General features: G+C 35.7%; 1 protein-coding gene across 1 annotated transcript; it reads right to left on the bottom strand.

The window, feature by feature from the left end:
- Positions 1 to 7,191: 7,191 nt before the first annotated feature.
- LOC106830125 (olfactory receptor 52D1-like) lies at positions 7,192 to 8,136 on the bottom strand. Its single transcript, XM_014839554.3, has one exon. The coding sequence runs from the start codon at positions 8,134 to 8,136 to the stop codon at positions 7,192 to 7,194; it is 945 nt and encodes a 314-aa protein (XP_014695040.3).
- Between the last annotated feature and the right edge of the window lie 4,927 nt (positions 8,137 to 13,063).

Below are 13,063 nucleotides of genomic sequence, written 5' to 3' on the forward strand. Positions count from 1 at the left end.
TAGACAAATGGAAAATGGCCAGACCTTATAAGACCTTATATGACAATGAACTCTGACCTACGTGGGAAGTCCAAAAACCCTATCCACAACCCCTACAATAATTATTCCAAAATGGTCAGGACTTGGTCAACAACTACCAACTCCACTTGCAACACAAGACCAACCAGAGAAAGCCAAGTATGTTCTGGGAATCAGTCATATAACAAGTCCACTTCTAGTTTCCACATGCTCACAACCTCTGTTCAGAGCATGTCTCAAGCCTTCTGTTTTATTTTCTAGGAAATTTTCCCATTATTCTGACAGCCTTTGAATCTCTGCAAAAGGCAGACAATGATGGCCAATACTGTTGCTACGGTAAACTCTGAATAAATAATCTGTTTGTTTTCATGTGTTTACTTCCACAGCTGTATGAATGTTTTAGTGTTTTGAAGTGATTATTAGTTGCATATGTCTTAAAAATTTATGAGTTTTGGTTGCTTGAAATTTCTTTAATTATCAAATAGCCATTGTTATCTCTAGTAATGCTGTCATCCTAAATTCTATTTTGTCTGTTAGTAACGAAATTATGCAAGCATACTTTTTTTTTCAGATAAAAGTCTTCAGAGGATTTATACAGTAATTTCATAGCGTTAGAGATTGTAAAACATTGCACTGTATTAATATGGAATATTCGTGAAGTATACCCATCAACTTATTAGTGAGCCATGTTGAATGTTATCAATTGATGCATCAAATTCTAATCAGAATGTCGTCTGTAAGAAAAGCAATGTTTCACTCAGAAAACTGATTGAAATTAAAAATGTTGCTACATTTCTTTTTCTGAAAGATTGATGTGTGAATAACAATTATAACGGTTTAACTTCCTATTTAGAACATGAATGTTAGAATATTAACATTTTTACTTATTTTCACTGAAAATAAGGAAATCCACTTACAGTGAGTTTCAAGGATGCTTTTTATGAGAAAAACGTGGCAGGTTCCATAAAGACAAATACTGTATGATCTCACTTCTATGTGAAATCTATAATTGTCAAACTGGAGAGCATTACACTAAGTGAAATAAGCCAGACAGAAAGATAAACACTATATAGTATCACTTATATGTGGAAGCTGAAAAAAAAAGCTGATTTCACAGAAACAGGGAATAGAATGGCGGTTGCCAGGGGCTGAGGGGAGAGGGGAAATGGGTTAATGTAGGTCAAAAGTTATAAATTTTCAATTCTAAGAAGAATAAGTTCTGAGAGACTACTGTATAGCATGGTGACTGTAGTTAATAATAACCGTATTTGTATTTGAAAGTTGCTGAAAGTAGATCTTAAGCATTCTCATCACACACAAGAAAAGTTCACTATGTGAGGTGATGCATGTGTTAATTATCTTGATTTTGGTAATCATTTCACACTGTATATGGACATCAAATAATTACACTTCATTTACACTTTAATTGCATGTTTACACTTTGAATATATACAATTCTATCTGGCAATTATTCTTCAACAAAGTTAAAATAAAATAGTCAAACTCATAGAAGCAGAGAGTAGAATGGTAGTTACCAAGGGGTGAGGAAAGAGGGAAATGGAGAGACGTTGGTCAAGGAGTACAAAATTTCAGTTATGTTAGATGAATAAACTCTGAGATCTAATGTATAGCATGGACTATAGGTAACAAGACTGTACTGTATACTTGAAATTTGCTAAGAGGGTAGATCCCAAGTATTTTCACCACACACACAAAAAAGGGTAACTATGTGAGGTGAGGGATATGCTAATTAACTTGATTGTAGTGATTATTTCACAATATATACACATATCAAATCATCAAGTTGTACACTTTATATAAAATAAGAAATAAGGTACTTAATATAAAACATGGCTACAAAAATAAATATATATTATTAAAAATTATAAGTGAAATTTTTAAAAATGACAGCTTCTATATACGGTGCCCATTTGACATTGTGACAAATGAAACACTTTGGAATTCACACTTCCAAACGTTGTTTTGAATAAATTTGAACAAATATCAGTGAATATTTGCACTGAGTTGAGCATTGATTATGATCCAAAAATAATAGCTATATTACTTCTTAAAAAAAGTTTGTATACTGTTAGCTTCCCCCTTTTTTAACTTTTAACATCTTTATATGCTCTTTTTCCTTCTTTTGTATGATTATTTTTAACGAGATTTATAACTTTAGCCTTTTACATTAAAAGTAATTGTTCATATGTTTGGATTTGCTTTTACCATTTTTATTTTGCATTTTAAGTTTTAAGCTAAATTTTATTTTCTCTTTTGCACTTTCTAGATTTATTATTTGTATTATTCCAGGTTACCATCTATTAATTTAGAATTATATTTTCTTTTTTTTTTAAAGATTTTATTTTTTTCCTTTTTCTCCCCAAAAGCCCCCAGGTACATAGTTGCATATTCTTAGTTGTGGGTCCTTCTAGTTGTGGCATGTGGGGCGCTGCCTCAGCGTGGTTTGATGAGCAGTGCCATGTCCGCGCCCAGGATTCGAACTGAGGAAACACTGGGCCGCCTGCAGCGGAGCGCGCGAACTTAACCACTCGGCCACGGGGCCAGCCCCTAGAATTATATTTTCTAATATTTCTTAGCGGTCTCCATGAAAATTAAAACATGACCAATCTGGAACTTGAATTAAGACTTCAGAAGTAATTCACAAATAAATAGAATTTATTTCTGCCAGTTATTTGTATTCTAAAGCTGAAATTTTCTCGCTTTTGTTTGATGAATAATTTAAATCATTTCCTAAAGGGAGGGCTTTAGACTAGTTTGAATGGCAGAGTGGAGACAAAGATTCTCCAAAATAAGACAAGAGCAATTTAGAGTCTTTCCTCGGAGATTAGGATCACATTGGGATTTAAAGAAAGATCTTTAAAGTCTTTGAAAGAAGACTAACAAAAGACCTATTGTGCTTTTTATTTTTTGTCAGAATAGTATTTTGACTTTCTTCCCTTTTTCTTGTCTATGTTTAATTTTTTTAAATATAAAAATATTTCAATTGTATAATCACAAAAAGGTAGTCATTTTCATTGTGAAAGTGTTAAAATAATCTATATCCTATAAAGCCAATATAATGCCACATGCAACATTTCCCTTCAAAATTAAGCCTCTAGTTTTAAGAGAATTGAAAATTTGGGGCCTGCCTCACTGCTGAGTGGTTAAGTTCTCACGCTCAGCTTTGGCAGTGTGGGATGCACTAGTTTTGATCCTGGGTGTGGATCTACGCACTGCTCATCAAGCCACACTGTGGTGGCATCCCACGTAGCTGAATTATAATGCCCTACAACTAATATATACAACTATGTACTGGGGCTTTGAGGAGAAGACAAAAATAGGAAAACTGGCAACAGATGTTGACTCAGGGCCAATCTTCCTTACCAAAAAAGAAAAAAAAAAAAGAATTGAAAATTTGTATGTAGATTTTCAGTTGATTATCATAATTTTTTCCTGTTTCTTTTATTTCATTTTATAATTTTTCTTGGAACTAAGAATATCCAAAGGATTAATTATTCCTGAGGCAAAACATTTCTTAGGTTCTAACATGCACAAACTGACATATAAAACCTCTATATTAATTACACAAATCAGTTCTCTTAAAAATTAATGAAAACAAAAACTATGCAATAAATTAAGCCTTAATCATGTCTCCAGCTTCTTTGCAATGGAAGGACACCATGATTTTCTGGTAAATAGTTCACCACTGACCATTCTTCCACTTTCAGTTCCTAGACCGTTAAGTGTTACAAGAAGGAGAACAAAAGCTGCATGTCTATAAACCACAGACTGACACTTGTGAATCAGTCACTCCTGGTCAAGATGTGCGTGTTTGTCCCAAGAATGAGTGAACTTCTATTTTTTAAAAAAATTATTAAGAGGCTGATATGTCTGGAACCCAATTCTTGGTACTGGGAACATATGAATTAAAAAATAACTCTGTATTAAAAAACCACAGTGTCTCTCACAAATTATAGCATACATTTTGTTTGCTAGTGAATGTAGAACTTTTGGTATAGTGAGTCGAACCCATTGGCTGCCCTTTTAGAAAGCCCAGTCTAAGCATCATGACAGCTTCTCCTAAAAGCTTCTCTGTAAGGCATATGGTTGGTACATTTCTTAGGCCAACCTCCAGGGCAGTGCCCAGAGATTCCATCCCTACAGAGTTTCTCATCTACTAAAATACTCTTACCTACCCTTCTATTGGAAGCACTGAGTTACTACTACACCCAAGCAAAACAACAGTGCCTGAGACTTATGCTCCTACCCATGCACCTGGGTCTTTTCTCTTTCTGGAATACACCCAGCTCTCAGAGAGCTAAAAGAAGATCTGTCTGCCCACTTGTTTTCTTGTGGACAGAGGGCTGTAAAGTGGCAGCTAAATGGACCATATCTCATGGGAATACATAGTGATTGACACAGAACTTCTGATGACAGGTCCCCTCCAGGAGATTCTGATCCTCATAGTTTGTTGTCCTGACCATGGAAAATATCTGGTAGAACAAAGATCTAGGCTTGGGAATCAAATAGGAAGAATCTCTGAGCATCAGGGTCATGAAAATAATTGTTTCAGGCACATGCATAACAAGTACATACAAATGTTATCGATACGATCACAGACAATAATCACTGGAAAAATGTATTCAGAATCCTGACTCCAAGACTTCCTAACCTAAATATAGGTTGGGATTAGGAACCTATATACCTAACCTGTATACACAATAAATACACAATAAATGAATAGCCTAAAACTGTTAAAATTGTAAGTTGAGTCCTTGATGCCCTACTGACAGAGGTAAGATGACTACTTCTACTACATAAACTATACATTTTCCCAACAGTACACTTCCAAGAGAGAAACTCTCCAGGAGTGATGAAAATGTCTTATAATTGTGGGGTGGATTACATGGCCTATACATTTGTTGAAACTTACCTAACTGTCTAGTTAAGGTCTGTTAATTTCACTACTCCTCAAAAAAAATAGCATTCATACATAATAAATGCAACAGTCTATATTTTTAAAATTTTTTTATTTATTTTTCTTTTTTGAGGAAGATTAGCCCTGAGCTAACATCTGCTGCCCATCCTCCTCTTTTTGCTGAGGAAGGCTGGCCCTGAGCTAACATCCGTGCCCATCTTCCTCTACTTTATATGTGGGACTCCTATTACAGCACGGCTTGCCAAATGGTGCCATGTCTGCACCCGGGATCGAACTGGCGAAGCCCGGGCCGCGGAAGGGGAACGCGCGCACTTAACTGTTGTGCCACCAGGCCGTGACCTATATATATATATTTATATTTTTTTTAATGTAACAAGTCACTGTTGTCTTAAAGACAAAGGTAAGACACATTTTCTGAGAAGAAAAAGGAAAGATTGAGAAAGAGCATACTTGGTAATTAATCTGGGACAATAGGTGTAAAGTAATAACGTCTTAGGCAAGCACAGGTGGATGAGGCAAGGAAGTAAAATTCTAGCATTTTTCAGATGTTTTTATTTTTTTTCATCATGCAATTGCTGCCTGAGTGAATTTACTCATAATAGACCTCACCCACCACCACCATTTATTATTTTGAAGATAGAATGGTTAGCTTAGCTGAGAGCTTCTTCCTCAGGACATATGCAATTTAACATTCTACAGGAATCTCAAACTTACTATGTCCAAATTACATTCATTAATATAACCCTCAAAGTGCTCCCAATCCTGAATTTCTTATGCCAAGGGAATAATGCCAAATATGTTTTCCAAAACAGAAACATTTACATCTACCTATAGTTAAGGACTGAATAATTGGTAAATACAGATAGATATATGGATATAAGTTCCTAGGATAAAAAAGCAAGAAATGGGGAAACATTTCAGAGCACAAATATCAAAGACTCCCTTTTTCAGATGGCTTCTAGAAAAATAAAACATCCCATAGCTCTTAGATAATATTTTTTAACAGAAGAGAAATACGTAGGTGGGAAACTACTGAAAGCTAGATAAAATGAACAAAGAAGGAAGCTAGTTCTAGGTACTAGGGTAATAGAAAAGGGAAGTATTTTGAATTAGCTGATAAGAGATTTCATGTTTTGTGTCTTGATACTGGGTTCCAAATAAACTAACCAACGAGGAAGACTCAACACACATGGTAACCTGCTAGTTTGGTGATCTTAGCTACTAACTATACAATTCAGAATATATGAACTACATTTTACAGGTCAGTGGAATCCAGAATATTGCTTTATTTTATGAAATACCTCAGACCTCTATCAAAATTGCCCTAGGAACCATAAAAGTTCCAACATCAAACTTGGCACCTTCACACAAATTCATGTTCATGAATTTTGTTTGTTTGCTTTCCTTGAGGGGGTGCTTATTTCTTCTTAATTACATTTTTAAATCTTTGTGTGTTATTATTCCTCTCACTTGTCTCAAGCCTTCAATTTGATTCAATTAGACTAGAGATAAACATTTATTACCTGTTCTAAAACATCAGAATCTTATATATGACTCAAGATTCTTTCTGGGGCCGGCCTGTGGTGGAGTGGTTAAGTTCACACATTGCTCTTTGGTGGCCTGGGGTTTCTCTGGTTTGGATCCTGGGTGCGGATGTGGCACCGCTCATCAAACCATGCTGAGGCAGCATCCACATAGCACAACCAGAAGGACCTACAACTGGAATATGCAACCATGTACTGGGAGGCTGTGGGGAGAAGAAAAAAAGAAGAAGGAGAAGGAGAAAGAAGGAGAAGGAGAAGAAGAAGAAGAAAAGAAGAAGAAGAAGAAGAAAAGACTGGCAATGGATGTTAGCTGAGGTGCTAATCTTTAAAAAAAAAAAAAAAAGATTCTTCCAAACTGCATATAGCTGTCAGAATCTCTTCCTTTTTTCTCTTTTTTAAGTATCTACTTAGGTTTTTTTCCTCCTAATTTCTGTTCATTCTCTACTATAACGACCTCTGAAAGTTATATACATTTAGAGTGAGATTAACGACCTCATCACTATTATTTAGTAAATGAAAACAGTAAAATGACTTGTTTAGTTAGAATTCTTAGATATTCTAGACATCTGTAAATAACAACTTTCAGGTAGTAAATGCAACTCAGCTTGTGGGGGTGAGAGCAGTTATTTTCCCTACATCTCTTGTCTTTCCATATATCTTGAATCATGTTTTGTATTGATCCAACTAAAATCAGGAAACTTTGACCATTAGTGCTCTAAGAACATGTTCCCGTATTTTCTTGGTCCTTACTCCATACACAATGGGGTTGAGAAAAGGGGGCACCAAAAGGTACATATTTGCAATAAAAATATGGATGTGTGCAGGCACATTTTTCCCAAAACGGTGAGTAAAAATGGAAAAACCAGCAGTGGAATAGAAGACAAGAATAACACAGACGTGGGATCCACATGTGCCCAAAGCCTTAAAGCTAGCTTCTCGGGATGGCAGACGGAGTACAGAATGAAGAATGAAGGCATAGGATACGGCAATGAGAATGGCATCACATGAGCCAATGATAGAAGCCACACTGAGGCTATATCTCGTGGTGGCCCCTGTGTCCACACACGCCAGCTTCACCACAGCCATAAACTCACAGTAGGTGTGGGCAATGATTCGTGTTCTGCAGTAAGGCAGCTGTTTGAGCAGGATGGGGTGTGGAGAAAAGAAGGCTACACCACGAGTCACCACAATAATACCCATTATAGTGATGCGAGCATGGGTGAGAATGGTGGTGTGGTGCAGTGGGTCACAAATGGCCACATAACGGTCAACAGCCATAGCCAAAAAGAACCCTGATTCCATGGTAGTAAAACTATGGATGAAGAACATTTGGGCCAGGCAGGCATCAAAGGCAATGTCATGGGCTCCAAACCAGAAGAGACAGAGCATGCGGGGTAGTGTAGATGTGGAGAGGACCAGATCAGTGACTGAGAGCATGCACAGAAAGAGGAACATGGGCTCATGGAGGCTTTGCTCTGCCCTCACCACGGCCAGGATGGTCACGTTCCCCACCACAGCCACCAGGTACATGGAGCAGAAGGGAATCCCAATCCAGACATGAAGGTGCTCTAGTCCTGGAATGCCCATCAGCAAGAAGGTGACAGGAGAGGGACGAGAAGCATTTAGAAGTGGCATGATGGTTTTTCCTTTGCTTTCTATCAATACTTCTGAAGATAAAGTTGCTATGCCAAAATGACCACAACCAGATGGTGAAAACATGGATTTAATGCAGGAAGATCCTTAACGATCTGTTGTTAAAAACAATTCAAATTCATGATCAGGTATATTTAAATTCATTAGAACTATTAGAAATTAGAAATTTGTAACATCATACCAAATACTGTGTTTGAAAATACAGAAAGTAATTCACACCTCATTTCATATTTTCATGGGGGCACATAAGTTACCTTATTCATTCATTTACAGTAGAAAGATTCCTTGTCTATTCATAATTGTGCTTAATTAAACAACTGTTTATTAAGCAGTTACTGGGTAACAAAACATATTCTAGCCACTGGGAATAAAGTAGTGCACAGATCAGTTATCCTTCTCATAGAGGTCACACTCTATAAGAAAAATGTCATAGTATGATGAATGGGGACTGGTATGTGTGGATGATGTGTGGATGATAATCAGAAACTATGTTGGATTAAACAAGACTTTGAAAATTTCCTCTTTAATCTCTTAGTATTTCTCTTAAGCTGATATGTGAACGATGGAGCTCAAATTTTTCAAAGCCTGGGATATTACACATTCTGGAAAGGAAAAAAGAAAAAATTTGCTGTGAAGCGGGAACAAACAGAAACAGACAAGAATGCCAGTGTTTTTGAAATTTATAAATTGTGATAGGAGATGAAGGCAATTTCTCCACATTAATAGCTTGTTCATGTCTTCACTTTTTCCTCTGCTCATTTTAGAAAAACATCAGTTGCATAAACAATCATCTTGAGAATATTCTAAAATTTTCTGCTTCATTTTCTTGTGTCAAGACTTTCTGAAAACCATCTAATTCTGCATCGATTATGTGGGTGCCAAATCTGTTGTAGATAACATGACTTGGTATATTTTCATCTATTACTCATTGTAAGTCCTCCATATCATTTTTTACATGGGTCTTTGTCTATTTTTCCATTCTATTCCTTTCTATTGGTACCTGTCTGAAAATTATACCTTCTAACACATTCACTGTTTTACAATTTCCAAATCTAGTGTTTATTATAATAAGTGGACAGTTAATATTTAGACTATGAAATTATGAGTACTGATAAATTAGAGTCTAAAGAGAGTATGCTTCAGATTTCCCAAAGTGAATAATACAGTATATTATTCCTCAGAATACAGAAGTGGCTTCCAAAGCCATCCTGGATTTTCTGTTTGTTTGTTTTGCTTTTGTTTTGGGTTTTTTAAAATGCTTTTTTATTTTCTCAGTGATGAAGATTGGCCCTGAGCTAACATCTGTTGCCAATCTTCCTAGTAATTTTTTTCTCCCCAAAGTCCTAATATGCAGTTGTATATCCTCGTTGTAAGTCATTCTAGTTCTTCTATGTGGGAAGCTGCCACAACATGGTTTGATGAGCAGTGCATTGGTCCATGCCCAGGATCTGAATCAGTGAACTGTCAGCCGCCAAACAGAGGACATGAACTTAACCACTCAGCCACAGGGCCAGCCCCCTATCCTGTGCTTTAACTTCTTTCTATGGCTTGCTTCCATATCAGTGATAATCAGAAACTATGTTGGATTAAACAAGACTTTGAAAATTTCCTCTTTAATCTCTCTCTCTCTCAAGTGTATCTCAAGTATCTCTCTCAAGTGAGAAGGCTTTCCTTAACTGTATGTGATCAAGTAGAGACCTTGTGAAACTTTCAGGGAGTTATTCAAGAGACTCTTGTTCTAGGTAGAAGATTGCACAAACCACACTCTAAGTGATTTAGGGAATACAAATAAATGATCTCTATCTTCTGATTTAAGAGGAAGAAAGTTAAAATCCTGGCAATCAAGCTTCCAGAGTTACATATTAAATTTCGACAACTAAAAATTTGTAGGACTGCATGTGGAAAGACTGTGATATCAGTTGGAATATTTGTAAGTGGGAACATAATATTGACATTATTGAGATGGTTTCTTAAATAAGAATTACGTATTCCATGCCTTCTGGATCTCATGTGCTACATCACATATGAGACTCATATGAAGCATAGTGTGTTATGATGTCACTTTTTTCCTATTGTATTTTTCTATCATTTACCCTTTAAATAGAGACAATATTATATGTTCTTTCAGAAAAAATATATGGAAAGTATCATATATATATATATGAATTATGTATATATATATATGAATACCATATTTCTTAACCTTAATTCCATTCACTACCTTCCCAGACTCAATGTTTCAGATTGAGATCATTTCACTGTAGGGATGGACCTTTCTTGTGCTCTTTCATTTATTCATCCCAAAATCCACATGCTTGTTCATTCAAAGCAGTTCATTTACTGGATTTTTAAATTGACCTAATGATGTCCAAAATATCAATTACTGAATAAAGCATAATCCTTTATACTTGTCATAGTTCCAGTGGAGAGTTGAGCCTTCGTAGTAGAGAAGTCCTGGGGTTATGCCCCAAAAAAGTGGATGAATGGGGAGGCATGGGTTGGGAAGTTTAAAGAAGACGACTCTTAAGTTTCTACAAATTATTTTGTTGTAGAGGAACCCTTGGTTACTAGTTTTCTGTGCTTTCCCATCTCCTGTTGATACTGACATTACATTGGCTAATATCACCATCAGCTCTTGAGGAGGAATCTGCTTTTCTTATATCTCAAAGAAGCCCTTATAAATATAATAGGCACTCAAAATACACAGTTATCCCTTCATATGCTTTCCAGAATTCTATAAACACTCAAACTATCCAAATATCACTAACTGAGGAATTGTTTTCTAGGCTTCTACATTTACTAACCCTGGCCTTTCCTCTAGCGAAAAACTCTTGAACAGTGCAGATATGGCATTTTGAATGATTTATCTGATAAAATAGACTGTAAAGAAGTAATTTATGTCAGCAAATTATCATGAGTGGGGTATGAGTTCTATAGAAACGACAGCAATAGACCAAGTTAAGTTTCGTGACTCGAGGATAGACTGCTTGAGTAAGTGGCACGTAGACTAGAATCTAAAGAATACATGATTTCTTGTCTTGGAAACCAAAATATATATTTTTGAAACATAAGTATTTTTATATAGGTAGATGTATGTATAACCAAAGGAAAAAGCACAAAGTTTCATTAGAAAGAATAATCACGACATAACGAATCAAAATCTTAAGTAGTTTGGATTCAAAGTGTACAGAATTGATGAGATTCTACGGGTAAAAAAGTACATACTTACATACACTGTATAATCTATAGGGAATTTTATACTCCAATGTCTAGATCAGTGGCTTTGACTTATTCGGTACTCAATAAATATACATTGGATGCATAAATAAATTGCAAGAGAAAAAAGTGGACGTATTCACAGATACACACATTAGTTTCTACAAGCATACATGATATGATCACTATAATGACATCCTCTAGAAAATACCCACCTGTATGTGAGTCCGGATGTCACAAGGTGTCCATGTCTTTGTTAGCCATATTTTATTCTTTCAAATAATCATGCAGTGCAAAATAATTTCAAAAGGAGAGATAATCCTCACATCTATGATATCCTTAAAAAATATTTTTGCCTCCTAAAATCTGGTTCTTTCATCATTTCATCCATCAAGAATAAGAAATGTTTAGTTTCTCTGCTCCAAGATTTATTTCTCCTCAATTGAATCCAAAACATTCAGAAAATAAGAAGGTGATATTTGGAGGAGTGTCATGTCCTATAAAATTTTACTGAGACCACTCAGGCTATCCCCTTTTCCCCACTCTTTTTCTACTTTCATAACAACTCTAATTAGCTCATACAAGAAACTGATTCAGAGCCAACATGCAACACAAAGATGTAGCTTCTATATGTAGCCATTTCAACATGATATTCTCAGAGGATAAGCAAGAATAACATTTGACACAAATGGGTCCCTATAGAATCATTGCCAGAAGAGAGAATGTTTTGTATACTTGGTGACGATTGGTAATCTACTGTATTTTAGAGCTAGTAATTGTGCATTTCCTCAGATTTTTAGCTCCAGATGTAGCCATCCTTCAGCAAAATGATATAGTTTAATTTGTTGACCTAAAATCCTGAAGGGGACTGAAAAGACCGACAAGATGTTCTTTATTCCTTTGATTAACACAACGTAATTCCAACCTGAAACAGCAGATCAACAGTGATTTTATTTCCTTTGAATATGTGTCCAAAAGTGGGGTTGCCATATCATATGATAGTTTTGGGGGGTTTATTTGTTTTTTTTCTGTTTGTTGTCTTTGAGGAAGCTCCATACTATTTTCCATCATGGCTACAACAATTTAGGTTCTCACCAACAGTGTAAAAGTATTCCTTTTTCTCCACAGCCTCCCCAACACTTGCTATTTCTTGACGTTTTAATACTAGTCATCCAAAAAGTTGTGAAGTGATATTTCACTGTGGTTTTGATTTGCATTTCCCTGATGATTAGTGATGTTGAACACGTTTTCATATACATGTTGGCCATTTGTACATTTTCTTTTGTGAAATGTCTCTTCAGGTCCTTTGCTCACTTTTTAATGAAGTTTTTTTTTGTTATTGAGTTGTATGAATTCTTCAAATATTTTGGGTATTAACCTGTAATGAATTATATGGCTTGCAAATATTTTCTCTCATTCCATACATTGTTTCCTTTGCTTTGCAGAAGCTTTTTAGTTTGGTGCAATTTCACTTATCTATTTTTCCTTGTCTTGCCTGTGTTTTGATATCACCTCTAACAAATCATCACCCAGACCAATGTCAAGAAGGTTTTTCCCTATGTTTTCTTCTAGGAGTTTTATGATTTCAGGTCTAACTTACAAGACCTTAATCCACTTTGAGTTAATTTTTCTGCACGATGTGAAATAAGGCTCCAATTTCATTTTTCTGCATGTGGATATCCAGTTTTCCCAG

This window comes from Equus asinus, chromosome 20 (genome assembly GCF_041296235.1).
Source record: "Equus asinus isolate D_3611 breed Donkey chromosome 20, EquAss-T2T_v2, whole genome shotgun sequence".
NCBI lineage: Eukaryota > Metazoa > Chordata > Mammalia > Perissodactyla > Equidae > Equus > Equus asinus.

Excerpts from the sequence above, each read along its gene's own strand:
- LOC106830125 (XM_014839554.3), bottom strand. The coding sequence starts at position 8,136 with ATGCCACTTCTAAATGCTTCTCGTCCCTCTCCTGTCACCTTCTTGCTG.